This window comes from Stegodyphus dumicola, chromosome 4 (genome assembly GCF_044657685.1).
Source record: "Stegodyphus dumicola isolate Sdum_Otavi_A_Nest chromosome 4, ASM4465768v1".
NCBI lineage: Eukaryota > Metazoa > Arthropoda > Arachnida > Araneae > Eresidae > Stegodyphus > Stegodyphus dumicola.
In genome coordinates, this window is record NC_140771.1 from 9729651 (window position 1) to 9744589 (window position 14939).

General features: G+C 34.2%; 1 protein-coding gene across 1 annotated transcript in view; it reads right to left on the reverse strand.

The window, feature by feature from the left end:
* The window catches only part of LOC118187796 (fatty acid synthase-like), a 109939-nt gene that overhangs the window by 54396 nt on the left and 40604 nt on the right, over positions 1 to 14939 (reverse strand). Inside the window, 3 exon segments of the mRNA XM_085814528.1 lie at positions 3983 to 4222; positions 6341 to 6696; positions 9942 to 10243. Of these exon segments, the coding sequence (XP_085670654.1) occupies positions 3983 to 4222; positions 6341 to 6696; positions 9942 to 10243 (898 nt within the window).

A 14939-nucleotide genomic window follows, 5' to 3' on the forward strand; every position in this document is an offset into this window, starting at 1 on the left:
ACACTTTCCTTCCTTGATATTCTTACAATCCGCAATGGATCTAATTTCAGTACAACTGTTTACCGTAAACCCGTTTCTGTTTGTTTATCTCCCCATAATAAGTCATGTCACCCGGCTAAGCAAAAAGTATTTCGAGCTCTCAAAGTTTGTTCCACAGAATCTTTTCTTGATAATGAATTTAATTATTTAAGATCTGTTACCCTTGACCGAAGATTTTCTCCTTAGTCATTGATAAAGCTGTTCTAAAGTTCTCATCGTGCCATCTAAGAAAACATTCTGATGTTAGAAATAACATTCATAACTTTGTTGTGCTTCCATTTCATCCTTCTATCAGTTACAAAATCACATGGATTTTACACAAATTTAATTTTCAAGTTGTTTTCTCGCCTATAAATAAAATCCGAGGCTTGGTTCTTAAAGATTCTATTTCTGACTTTAATTCTTGGGTAATTTATAGCATATCGTGTCAGTGTGGCTTAAGTTATATTGTCGAAACAAAAAAGCATTAAAGTTTCGCATAAAAGAACGTGAATCTTACGTCCGAAAAGGCGAAATTAACAAATCTTCAATAGTTAATCATAGTTAGAAATTCAATCACAATTTTGATTTGGGTTCTGCTAAAAGTATCCAGAAAGCTGGTTCAATTAGGGAATTGGATTTTCTTGAAGTTTTTCACATTCCCAAAAATTTATCCTGTTTAGCCAATGACTTTAATTCCAATCCAGTCTTGCCTAATGCTTTTAAATTCTATTAACTTAACTCTTCATTTTTCGTTACTATTTCTGCGGACAGATAAGCGCTATTGGCTCTTCAACTGGTCGCCTGTAGGGTATAAATATAATCGACATTCGCTTTCTAGCTTTTGCAGAATTATTTGCTCCTGATGAAGGGGGAACCCATTTTGACCTCGAAATCGATAGGGATTTTACAAAATCTACGCCGAATACTAGGTTGTCGATTTGCCTGTTTCATATTCTTAGTTCTCTTCGAAAACAGAGGCCACGTGTAATCTCTGGGAAATATCATTGAAGAAAAGAAAAATCTTAAAGAGGAACTATTGATACGTGAATCAAGAATTATTAAAGGGCAGATATAATAATACTCAGCGGACTATTAACTATTATCCTCTGAAGAAAACAGATTGTAGTCTTTGGAGTCCAGGATTACTTGCAAACACAAGAATATATGCAGGCGTTCAGTAACTACAACCCATTTCCCTCTTTAGATGTAATTCATCCAATTCACAGGTTAGACGGAAAGAAGAATTGAATCATTAAATTGAATACAAATCATACTGAGGCAAATGGTCGTGAGGTTCGTAACATATAAATTGTAACTCCAGCATCTACCAAACTATGTAAAGATAACACAGTGTTACAACTGCCAGGATATTGGAAATATACTAAGTCGTAATTTAAACCATCATCTATCTGCGTGCAGTGCTTAGGTTGTCAATCATACAAATCATGCCAGTAAGCATCCAAATACCTCAACTATTTACGTTGAAATAATCAGGAAGGAACTACTTACGCCATTGATCATCTAGCCAGCTCACGACACTGTCACACATACAAAGCAAAGCAGCAAAACTGTAATAGAGAATACTAGTACATGTTTGGCACTATAATACTTTGGAGAACTATTTATTATTATTATTATTATTATTATTATTATTATTATTATTAGACGAAAGCCATAATACTCTCTATCAATAAGTATTTAGACACCCAAGTAAATGATGATATCTGTGGTATTGGTATACGTCACGCCTTCTGCCATAAAATATCGTGTAAGGAACAATATTCGCATTAGTCGCATACAAGATGCTACGAAGTGCAGAGTTATCTGATTTTGAGAAAGGTGTAACCGTCAAGATCACAGAAATGGCCGAACCTTAAGGGGTATATTTAGCAAGCTGAATTACCCAAAATTGAAAGTGGCGTTTCCGATTCGGAAGTGGAAAATGATCGTTGATTGACGGAATGTGCCTCGAAGAGGAAGACCGACGAAGCTGAGAGATAGATACCGACGTGTTCTATCTAGATAAATTCGAAAGAATCGCACCCAGCCGGCCCGCATACTCAAGGAGTTTCAACAGGCATTTGGGAATATTGTCTCGATGAATACCATTTGTAAGGAAGCACATTTGTATGGTTTTCATGGTCGTGCTGCCGCCCATAAGCCCTTCTGGTATGGACTGAGACTCTTGGTCTGAATTCAGGGTAAGTTTGACGCCGACATCTACTGCACTATTTTGGATGAAAATATGCTTCTTATGTTGTGCCAGTTTTCCGTGTTGGAGCCATGTTACCTAATTCGCACTATACGAATCCACCGTGGATTCGCATAGTGCCAATTGGTTTAACCGAATGAACTGGCCTGTCCAAAGCCCAGAACTGAACCCTATCGAGAACATCTGGGACGGATTGGATTGCAGAATTAAGGGGAGCAACAGCCGTCCAACATCGGTGAAGGAATTTACATGTCTTCTCAAAAGCCGAATGGAAGAAAATACCATACAAAGACTGGTGGAAAGCATGTCCTGAAGCGTTGAGGTTGCAATTTCCGCTCGTGGAGCTCTATCGACTATTGAATATTAATAAATTTTGTTTTTGTTTTCTATCACAGGTGCCCAAATACTTATTGGTAGATAGTGTAGATTAACATTAAAAACAATGTTTTAATGCCAAATAACTCAAAATCCCTAAAATTATTAAAGTGCAACATGCTAAAATCTAAGCCTGGAACTACTAACATCATTCAAACTTTTCAACAGCCATCTACAGACTTATCATTACTTCAGGAACCTTATATTCACTATAGCAAATTAAATGCCAGCATTAAGGAACTCGAGCTTCTATTCTCCAAAACAATATTCCAGTGCAAGTTCAAGTGGAGATACCAAAGCTTCGTGTCTTCTTTTCGTATTCCACTTCAGAGAAAAAGAGAGCAAAACCCAGTATTAAGCGTTCATTATCTAATGTCTATGGACTATTAACTAATTATATACACTACTGACTACGTTAAATATCAATGTAAAAATTACACATTTTGTTCGAAGCAATAAAAATGTAACTTGTTCCAAGGAATGTAATAAAATGATTAACTAAATTTATTTCTTTCAAAGATTCAATAAAAATACTCGAATCGGATGACTTATGTTTGGGCTATAAAAAGATCTTAGGTCGGATGTCATCCCAATAGAAACTAGAGTTGAATAAGACATTTTTTAGTTTTCTTTTATAGTTTCTTTGAGAAGCTGATTTGAGCGTGCGGTAGATTTCCTTGGAAGAGAGTTTCGGGCTAATGATGCTAGTATTTTGAATGTGAGGTTTTTTCTTCTTATGATCTTTTGAAATAATTTATCTGAGGGTGAGGGAAGGTTTACTGACCATTAATTTGGGGTTGGAAGGTTCCTTCATTTTCTTTGTGAAAATATCTGCGGTGAACTCTCTCCTATTTATGAGCTCGTAATGAATTGCTAAAAATGTTCGTAAAATAGAGAACTTGCAAATGGTAACGGTACTAAATAAACACTTTTATTCTAGTGGGAGCAGTTTAGTGCTGCATATCTCTATGCAGTTTTTACTTATGTTTAAAGACGGCTTAATGTGTAGTATTGAATATGATTGCGAAAACAAAAAATGTTGTAAATTTGAATAATTTGGATAGAAGTTAAGAATTTAACCAATGCTTAAGTCTCATAAGCAATAGCAATTTATACTGTGGGTCAAAATTCTAATTCCAATTATAATGTAAATTCACGCCAACCAGTCCATTAGAAAGTCTTATAGGTAGACATTCCTCGAATCTCGAATGAAATCGAATGAATAGCAAAATCGACACTTTAAGAATGTTATTTATTTTAAATTAAAAACGTGAATTTACATCTTAAATTATCAAAGAGCTAATTAATTTTACTTTAATTTACTTGATAAAGTCAAACTTACACAAGAAAATAATGGGATATACGAAATATTACCGTCAATATTCATTTCCATAACTCCTCTGAATTCAGGGCCGTATTCGTATCCACGCAGTTTGAGCTCGTTGTATACTTGTTCTCCTGGAAGACGAGATGTCTCTCCAAGATCCGGTGAAACATCAATTATTTCTGGATTTGGAGGAACATATACCTTACCGAAAGCAACAAGAGATTGGCCTTCCATGATTTCGAAATTGCCGCTTATATCCAGCAAGTTAATTTCGAAATTCAGAATCTCTGAAATAAAAGTAAAATTGATTCAAAAATTGTTCTGTTATTTGCTTAAAATTCAAACTAGCTATTCTTTCCTTGGTGGACCTTAGGAATGTCCAGCATTTCGAATGCATTTAAAAATACATAATTGACTTTCTCACTAGTTTAAGAGGCGTAATTAAGATATATATAATTTTCAGCACAATATGCAATTCTAGTGTATTATCAGCTTATGTCGTGGAGATAAGAGATTTTTATCTTCACAGCTTACGTATCAATACTAAGTGCACAAGACAGTAATTATCTGATAATGTAATAAATTATAACTATCCAATTCACATTTAAATATTAACCGCATTGTCATCAGATTGCAATCTTGATTTCCTTACTCAACATAATAGCTTCATTTTTTTAAAATAGTTAAAACAACAAATTGATCTAAACATAGCATAATATTTTTGCTAAAATCTGTATTTTTGTATTTCAACAGCTTAGAATTTTATAAAACAAATTCATAATCAAAATCGCTGTTGTTAGTTATCGAAAAATAACCAAGATGGGATTTTTGCGTAAATATCACTAAACTGTACAAACTGCTATTATCCATCAGACAATGAATGTTTCTATGTGGAAATGTCCCGTTTTTCGAGTTGTATGGAGCCGTCGTGTGTCGAAATACTGCCGAAGCGCTGTCAAGGGAGTTTCTGAATGTAAAGAAAAAACACCCCATTTAGAGACCGGAGCTTCGGACCAGTGCTTCACTCTTAGTGCCGAGCTATCCACTCCTTCTTTTCTTACTTCCATGGTGTCATAAGACGAGCTTCGCGCGTTAGAAGGGCCGGACTACGTCCTAAACGAGCAAAAGACGTGAAAATGTGCAGTGTCTTTGAAGTATTAGATTCCCAGAACTCCCGACTGCTAGCCGGACCTGCTTTCCAGTTACATCAGAAGGTCACAAATTAAATTTGTGTATCACATTTTAATATTTTTTGTTTCATACAAGAAGAGATGTTTTAATACTTTGGATTAGGTATTCTTTATCTAGGAATTAATTAATTTATTTAGTAAATTTCAGAAAACACTTGATATTTTTTGTGTTTTTGTGTATTTTCTTATAAAAGGCAAGAAAAAGTAATTAAAAAATGTAAGTAAGTAGATTTGAGAAAGCTAAAATGAAGTTCAGAAAGTAGAAGTTGAAATGGTCCCCAAATATCCATGCTGCAAAGCAACAATTTTCGTTACATACATGATAGATATTAATACAGGGAATATTCCTTATTTAGAAGGGAAATAAGCCCAGATCTCACGTACACTGCACACACACACAATGGTATGTTGTTTCAGAAAAAGTGCAATTTTGTGTCAAAATGCCTATGTTAGAACAAAACTGTATATAAATCAAAAATATATCCGAAGTTGCGCTTTCGAGATATGGAAAACGTAATTTGAATTTCGTCAATTGACCCAGTAGAAGGGCGATATACTGTCTGTCTACGAGAATCTCCTGCCACAGTGTCTCGCGGGTAGCGGTCGCTATAGCAACAGGGACTATTTCAAATAGGGCCGAACCAAGGGTTGCTAGTTTTTCTTTAAATGCGCCAAGATGCAAGCTGGAAAGTAAATTTTCAACTCACCCCTACGGAAAGTAGGTCAAGGCTCGTTTCTACGGCAACAGAGAGCTGCAGACTAACTGGAGAGAGCTTTTCTTATGATAGAGAGACTATAGAACTGTCCCATGTTTTTCGCAGTGTATCATTCTTTGCAAAATACAATACGTGCGTTCCTCTAAAATTCATATTAAATATGTTGTGGGTGATATTTGCATTTGGTTAGTTTATGTTCGTTACTGTATTGAATAACTGGGGGCTTACCTATCATGTTTTCTCAAACCGTGTTATGGGCTTCGTATCTATTATTTTAATTGGATTAGACTGGTCAAAACTACACTGAATATTTTAATAAAAACATTCACTTGAAACTTATGAAAAGTATGAATGCTACATCATCGAGTGATATAGTTTAGTACGGTAAGACTGGAACAATGTCAGTAAATTAACATTAAACATGACGCGAATGAATGTCAGATAATAATAATAATAATAATTAAAATATATATATATATAGAAGGTTGACTATACTTACTTGATGGATTCAAAACTGTGGCTCTTCTAATTTTAAAATTTTCAATTACGACTGGGATCTCGTCTATTGATTTTTTATGCTTCTCCGCTAAAGCTTTCCAGGCCAAGTATATGTAACCCGTAGCCGGAAACAAAGATCTTCCATCCAGCTTGTGATCCATCAGATAGCTATCTGCATTCTGTAAATCAAATCTATGAATAAAAGTTGTAGATGTAGGCGCCCACTTCGGTACAGAGAAAGAATGAGAATGGTTCCATTTGATTAAATCTGAAAGCATTGGAGTACATCTCGGCACAGGAAATTTCACAGGAGGATAAAGTCTCTCGATTTTGGGATCTAGACCTTCTAGATATAATCTGCAGCATAAAAAATTACAAATGGCTGTAGTCTTGCGAAGAAACATTTAAAATAAAATATTAAGCTTCTATAAAACATTTTTACAAAACATTTTACTTTAAAGGGATCAGTTGTCGAGAAATTTAATATTTTCATAATTGGAATAGAGAACCTGTTTAATTTTTCTGCTTGTCTTTTGTTCTAACGAAGTTTTTTCTGTAATGCTGAAGAAGACACAAAAGACCCACAAAGAAGTCAAAATAACCCAATAAAATGTTTTATTTCTCAGCCGTTCTCTCGGTTTTATTTATTTACTAACTGATACACGCCAGCTTTGCTGCGCATATACTATCTATTTGAATGGGAACCTAAACTCCTTATATGGACGAAATGTCTAATTTTGAATTGATAATTAATGTAAATTTTTTGAATTTAAAGTCGGGAAATATAGTGCCAATCAGTGAATCTGTCATACACAGATTTCCACATCACCCATCAGGTACTGTGTATTGGAATGCGTCCCCAATATTTTAACGTGATGGGATTCTCAGTAGGCCTACACCACGAAAAATTGCCAACATAAAACTAAGATTTATACATGTTCAACTGTTATCATAAGTTTCATGAAAAAAAATGTTATTGTCTTTGTTATCAAATTTTTTAATCAATTATAACCATTTGTCCTTGATTTTTTTATGTATGACAATTTTTATAAATAAGAACATTTTTATTTTTCATCACAATAATTTTATTTCTCTTAATAATAACATTTATTTTAATGAAACTTACGATAACAATTAAATATAAATGTTATTAGTAACCTTATAATTTAAATGTTGTTTGTATTCTTTGGATAGATGCAAGTTATTTACCAATTTAACAATTTTAAAGGAAAATGCATTGATCGGCAACATTATATTTCATATCTAGTTTTGGCAACAATAAAAGAAAATTCCGAGAATGGATTTGAAAAGCAAATGTAGAAGAAACTTCTACTGTATAACAAAAATCCATTTTGGACAGGATTTACGTAAAACCCATTCTTAGTGAGCGTCTACATCGTGGAATGAGTAACTATGCAAAATTTCAAGTCAATCGGATGTATAGTTTCGGAGATCTCGTGATGAGTCAGTGATATTTCGTTTATATATATATATATATTCTATTATATTATCAAATATTAGATTATAAAAGTATTCCTCTTCTTTATAATTCATTACTTAAAACGTGAACCTTTGCTTTAAAATAAGTAGACCTTAAAAGATATCCGACTACGTTTTTTAATTGTCAATTTTGACGGTATTTTTCAAAAAACCTTTTATTATTTTATTTTAAAAGTTTCCATAAACTACTTTTATTTTGTCTCTTCGGTCGTTAGAAGCAGAATTATGGCTGTTCTTGTTCTGCGCCCTGAGCCGGAAGTTTATGTTTAAGAATCCCGAAGCTAATGTCTAAAGGTAGAAGACTATAACTTTAAAAGGATATTTTTTCATTTGAAAAAATTTTGGTGATATTGCAAAGCTGATTTTTTAAACCTTTCTATTTGTTATTACGTGCTCGAATGCAAGATAAGTTCTGCAATTTAATTATCATACTTGGCAGCGTTTTCTTTTCCTTTACTTGTGTTTGCATTACATTAAACATATTTTTCGAAAAAATTGATTTTTTCAACTTTCGGTTACGAAAAAATCTTAACAAACGAACTTAAATATTACTATAATAATTTTACGAAACTTTGCAAAAATATTATATGAAATATTATGAATTAAATGGCTTAAAAGTTTAGGTTTATCTACCTATCTAAAATTTTTTCAGACAATTTTGTGAATGAAAAGAGAGAAATTTCTCAAAAAATAGCTAGTGCACATACTCAACTAGTTATATTTCATAGACATTTTACTTCGATCTTAGTCTCTTTAATTCAAAAACTTAACTCAAAATGTAAGAACAAAATTATAATTTGGTAATGCGTTTATCACCTGTTTTATCACTTTTAAGTTGTACAATGCTAAATAACGCCGATAATAGATTTATTTGTATTATTATCCAACATTTGGATACCGGACATACTAGGATACTTTAAATGTTTAAAAAATAATTTTTTTTTATATTGGAAAGTGTATTTGTACTATTCTGTTTACTACTCGAAAATTTTGCTACATTTTTAGTAAGCTTTTCTAAAAGGATATTTTTATAAATGGAATCTCAGTGTCAGTTGAAGGAATTTTTTAATTATCACAAATTATGTTGCTTAAATACTAAATAAACAACATAGATAACGTATATATAAATTGCATAGCTATCAATAATTGCTATAGCCGAATCTGGCTGAACTAGTTTCATTTAGATCTGCATCCACTATACTGGTCGTCGGCACGCCTGAAGACAAATAGGCAACAGAGTATCCATAACTTTTACTAACTTTTCTTTGCATATAATAATAGTAAAATATTGCGTTTGATTCAATACCTTACCTTTCATTCTAATTAGAATCATTGCTGCTATCGTCAAATATAAGTTTTTTGTTTCAAAATTGGCCACTTGGACGGAAATGTGGCTAATCATTCTGACTGCCGTACCGGAGGTCTCGGGTTCGAATCCCGGAGAAAGCATGGTTGTAATTTGTCCATTCCTTCATAGGAGGCTATGTCGGCCCACTTATTAGGTTGCTGTTGTCTTGACCATGAATTTCTTGGAAGAATGGTTGCCAGAGACTCAAGGAATTTGGAGTATTTCTACACCAATTTTTGAGTGATAGCACCTCGGAGGGTCTCTCTGCCACCCATCCACATGAGAGGACTTTCGACTCGCCTGTATTTAGAGGGTCCCCATGTCGCAAAGACACTATACATTTACAAACATCAGGGTCTTCTCCGGAATTCGAACCCACGCTCTTTGGTACCGTTAGTGGCTCCCCTAACCACTATACCGTCTGTGCTGCCACTTATTAGATACCTCCAAAATAAAGAGAACAACGCTTCCGGCCTTAGTGGTGGCCCACGCCTATAAACTGCTAGAGTCCACCATTGAAAAAAAGTGTTTCAAAATTTATCCTAAAATATAGGGAAGATATTACATTCGAAAGTATCTTATTTTCGAGTAAACGCAGTATTTATTGCATATTTTGCTGCGGCTAAAAACAATTTAAAATATTTAATAAATATATCATATTTTATATAATTCAAGATGATATTTCTTTATAAGGCATTCTCACACATATAAATAAAAAATAACAGCATAAAAAGTAATAATTTCAGTCACATACTTTCCCAGTGATTCTAAGAAAAAGTTCAGGTTGTTTTCTTCTTTTCGTTTCATCAAACCGATATAAGCAGCATTAGAGCCAATAGCCCTTTTAAGTATAGCTTGAAGTAAGAAATGTGGTCCGATTTCGATAGTGATGGCATCGGAAGGTATCTTGCTTAATGCATCTTTGAAACGCACACTGGAAGTGAGGTTATGAATAAAATATTCCGGACCCGCCATCTTGCATTCTGGTAAGTCCCACTCTTCTGAAAAACTAGAACTAATCCACCGCTCTGTTCGGGGTTTCGGATCAGGAATAAGCTGGAAATATAATAGAATTGTTTAAGTTTGGTGCTTAGAATAATCTTATGTTAGAAAAGGGGAAGAGAAAAAAATGTCTATGGCGTCGAAGCAATCAACTGATCACGTTTACAGTGTTAGAGTTGCCATACTTTTTAATATTTGCTACATTATTTACATTACGGATGTGAATTAATGAAAGCATATGGATGAGGACGATACCTGGATTTGATCCGGATATATATTCGCATGAAAAAATTGTTACTGCTTTAAAGTTGTAAAAATTGTTTCCAAATTTTTAGTCCAAAGGGGTGTTAGCCCAGAAGGGCTATGAAACAGAATTTTGCGTCGTATCACTCACTATAAACGGCTGTTTCACTTTTCAAATTGTTGCCACCAAACGTTATCACCCTATATTATATTTAAATAAATGAAATAATGAAGAATCTGCATGAATGTATGTATATTTCTCAAAACGGTACCTAGAGCCTTGGTTATTATTGATTTAGTCATTATTTCCATTATTAACATGTTGGGTAATATGATTGAGAAAAGCGAAACTAAAAAAAGGGCACAGAAAAAAAGAAGGGTGGAGACAAAAAGGTCTGTATGGCGTGAACGCATTTAGCTAATGAATGTTTAAGTTTATATGTAATGTTTTCGGAACTCAGAGTAATCAAAAACAATCTGAGAGAGATTATTGAATAGTCATCACCTGAAACAAGGATTGAACGTTGGAAAGAACCCAGGTACTTGGCTGGTGATTTTAATTTGAAGCATTATTTGATTCGATAAAGAATCGGGGGGATGCTTACTAATATAAAATATAAGCAGTTTAAAAATATTGTTAGCGTTATTAAATTGTAAAAGAATTAGACATAGATGCACAATTTCTTAATATTTTAACAGCTTTTTTGACAATACATTTTACTTAAAAAATAATTTACTCAAACCATTTATTAAGTTAAATATGTATCATAAGAATGACAATTATTATCTCATGCTATATTACGTAATTGATTTTCTAAACCTACCACTTCATATTAACGCAGAGTGATACAGCAGATTTAAAGCATTTCTGCAAACTATACTGAATGATATCGAGAATGTTGTACCCTGTGAAACGTGCATACAGTTTTATCGAAGTAAAACTTTCACGACAGAAATAGCGTAAGCAGAAATTGTGCACAAAGCATTTTCTCCCTCCTTTTCGCATGCCTTTATGGTGTAACTGGAAGCACGTCCGACATGTAATCGGGAGGTCCGGTATTCGATTCCCGGGATGGACACTGCACATTTTTCCTGTCTCCTGCATCCATAAATCTAATGACTATAAGTGGCGCCCGCACTAAAAGGTGATGACTGCGCCGGACCCACAAAAATAAGAGATTGATACTTGCGGTCTCCCATAGGTCGCAGTGTTTGAGCTGTTACCAGGTGTGATACGATAGGGTCTCATATTCCAGAAGAAATAATTCGTTCAGTTACGGTTCCATTTGACATTACAAGCATCATAACTTCATGGTCAGTGCCAAGGGATTTTTAGCGATTTGCAATGTGTCTGTCACCAAATCCTCTCGATTTCAGAGAAGCTGACGGACCAATAATCCTGTTGTTCTTCTAATATCGTTTCAACTATAACGAATCAGAGGACGTAAAATATAACCGAAAAAATAGGAGGGAGCGACTAATTCAGTTTCATTCGAACTATTTTAGACAAGACAAGAACCCAGAATGCTCTTAAACTCTCGACTAGAGAGACTGTTACCGCTAAGAAGATCCTCACATTATGGGAATAAAAACCTATAATAATCGTTTCCATGCCTTCATGGTTGTCATGTATTGTAATAGAACTTCTCCCTCACTTCATGGTTGTTATGTATTGTAATAGAACTCAGATTTATTTTGTACGTATTTTTGTTTTCTATGCAGTAAGTAATACGTAACCTTAATAAACGCAACCAACACCAGTTACCACATGGAGTCGCGCCATTATGCAGTGTACCGCAAGCACCCTAGTGGTGACCGAGGACTGGCAACTGCATTTAGGAACTATTCCGGCAGCTAAACGACAAATCCTTACACCTGCATCTTAAGATAATTGCTGAATCACCTGCATAGAGATAAAAACCTCTTGCTACCCCAAAACACCTTTTATACAGTTTGACGTAACGCAGCGGATAATAAAGGAAATGCAAGGCAACTGTCAAATCCACATTTACCAGCCAATTCCCAGACGGAATATCTGAAATTCTTTTTTTTTCCCTGCTGGATCGACGCCATTTTCAGGCTTCCCTAAATAATCCGAAAAAAGATATCCGTCTTGGCTAAAGGGGTTTTTCAGTATAGTAATTCTCACATCCGGAACTCTTGTGACTGTTTGACAACAGTATGATTGTGTATACAGCAGCGTAAGAAGAAAATATTTTGGAATCAGAGAAACTCAAAACCTTTAAAAGTAAATTTGATTCTTTATCGTGAATATTTTATATAATCAATTGTTATCTTAAATATTTTATATAATCAATTGTTATCTTGAATATTTTATATAATCAATTGTTTTATATAATCAATTGTCAATTGCTAATAATTAGTATTACGGATATATGACAGTATTAAAGATTATGGTTCGTAATGACGTAATTCTCCAGTGATCAAGATAGGCGATAAGTACGACGCTTCCCGTCGAGTGGACTAGCTGCCTGAGGTTTAGGCGATTTTTTCCGCATGGACACGTGTTAGATTACTTTAAGAAATCTTTCCTGTCCTTAAGCAGATAGCCAACGAGTACTTTGCTATAATGGGTTAAAAGCAACATGCGATAACGATGTCACATATACTAGGCAAAAAGCAACATGCGATTATGATGCGAGTATTCTTTCGGTCGATTATTTAATACCATGTTTCTGAAAATTCTGCTACGCTCACTGAAAAGATTAACTTTGTACGAACTTATGTATTTGAAAGCTAAAATCTGGCTACGGGTAGACAATCAGGTGAATTTGTAGTCATTAGGTTATTTTTAAAGGAGGAGTGATGAAACATGAGCAACGCCCTCGCCGGGAATCGAACTACGGACCTCTGGAATATGCACCCAGCGTGCAGACCACTACACTACGAAGGCATGCTAAGAAGGCGGGAGAAATACCTTATAACTTATCAAGCAGTCTTAATCTTCAAGTGAGTAATTAGTTCCGAATTCAGAAGAAGGTTTAAAATAAGCTTTGTTATTGAAACTTAACAATTTGCACAGCTTGTGTAACTAACAGAACAAAATTACTGCTTCTTGCAGATTTAACAGAAAAGGAGAGTTAGTATAAAACTGAAATAATTAAATTATGCAAATTCACATGGCGACTGACTCTCCAGTCATGCAAGCAAACACAGCTAGCAAAAACCTAGCAAAGACTAAAGCCAGATAAAGCTAGGCGAAAGTGGTTTGAAAGGAGGTCAGTGGTAGCTGTGAAAAGCTCTTCTTTTTCTGTGACAGCGTTGTTCGTATATACATTAACCAAAGAAATTCGGTTAATAAATTCGATTAGCCCCAAAGAAAGTAGAGCTGAAAGTAAAAATAAGAAATTAAAATAATAATTAAAAAAAAAAGCTGTTAGATTTTTATATTATGCCCTAAGAGGCGTTATTTCCATTTACACACACACGCACGTTTCGAGAGCATTTGAGCTAATGATCCTTCGGGTTGCAAATATTTAAAAACAGCCTATCTTTAGAATTTTCGACAGACAGTCTCGCGCGCTGGAAATAATTTTTTCCCCGTACAGTATTGCCATTGCTCGCTTTGAAATCGTTGAGTTTGTTAATCGAAAGTTCGTCAAAGTTTTACAAAGTACGATCTATGCACTGTAACCTTTTTCACAAAGCAGAAAACACACGTACATTCATGCGAGTTCTTCATTACTTTATTTCTTTAAATATAATACAGGGAGTGGTGGCTACAGTTTGAAAAGTGATATAATGCTTTAATGATTCAACGCAAAATGCCGTTTCAGACCAATTCTGGTCTGGCGCCCCATTGGACTAAAAATAATAAGATAATATCTTGATAAGCATAAATACTCTGCAACGTAAATGAACAAATGAAATTTGATTCTTAGTAAATTATATTTTCCGCCTATGTCGGTTAACGTCTTAAATTACAGGGAAACCTTGGAAGACAAATGTCTCATGTCACGAACAAATTACCTAAACAGAAAAAGCCTCTGATGACGAACAGTGCCTCTATTAACAAACGTTTAAGTTGGCAACATATGTGTTTCCAAGGTATTTTGAAATAATACATGTCACAAAATTAACACTCAGGAACTTTTGGAAGCAGTATTTGAATATTTTCTATTTCTTAACTACATTAACAAAACCGATCAGCAAGAACACTGAATTCATCCTGAAGGAAATGATGGCCAGATTATTTGGTTGCAGGCAGAGACTTTGAGTGCCTTGACACTGAGACCTATCCCCTTATTTAAAAAAAATAAAAAATAAAAAAAATTCTTTGTTATCTTTGATATTGGGTCTCTAGGTAAAACTTAAAACCATGGTCGTGGAAGTTAATATTGAAGAGTGGAGGAGTTATCAAAAGATCATAAAAATGAGCTCAACAAGAAAGAATTACAGCAACTTAAAAAGCACCAACAGAAGGCGATTACAGAAAAAATGGTTAAAAAAAAAGTAAGAAAAATCTGATGTGTGCACCACATGACTT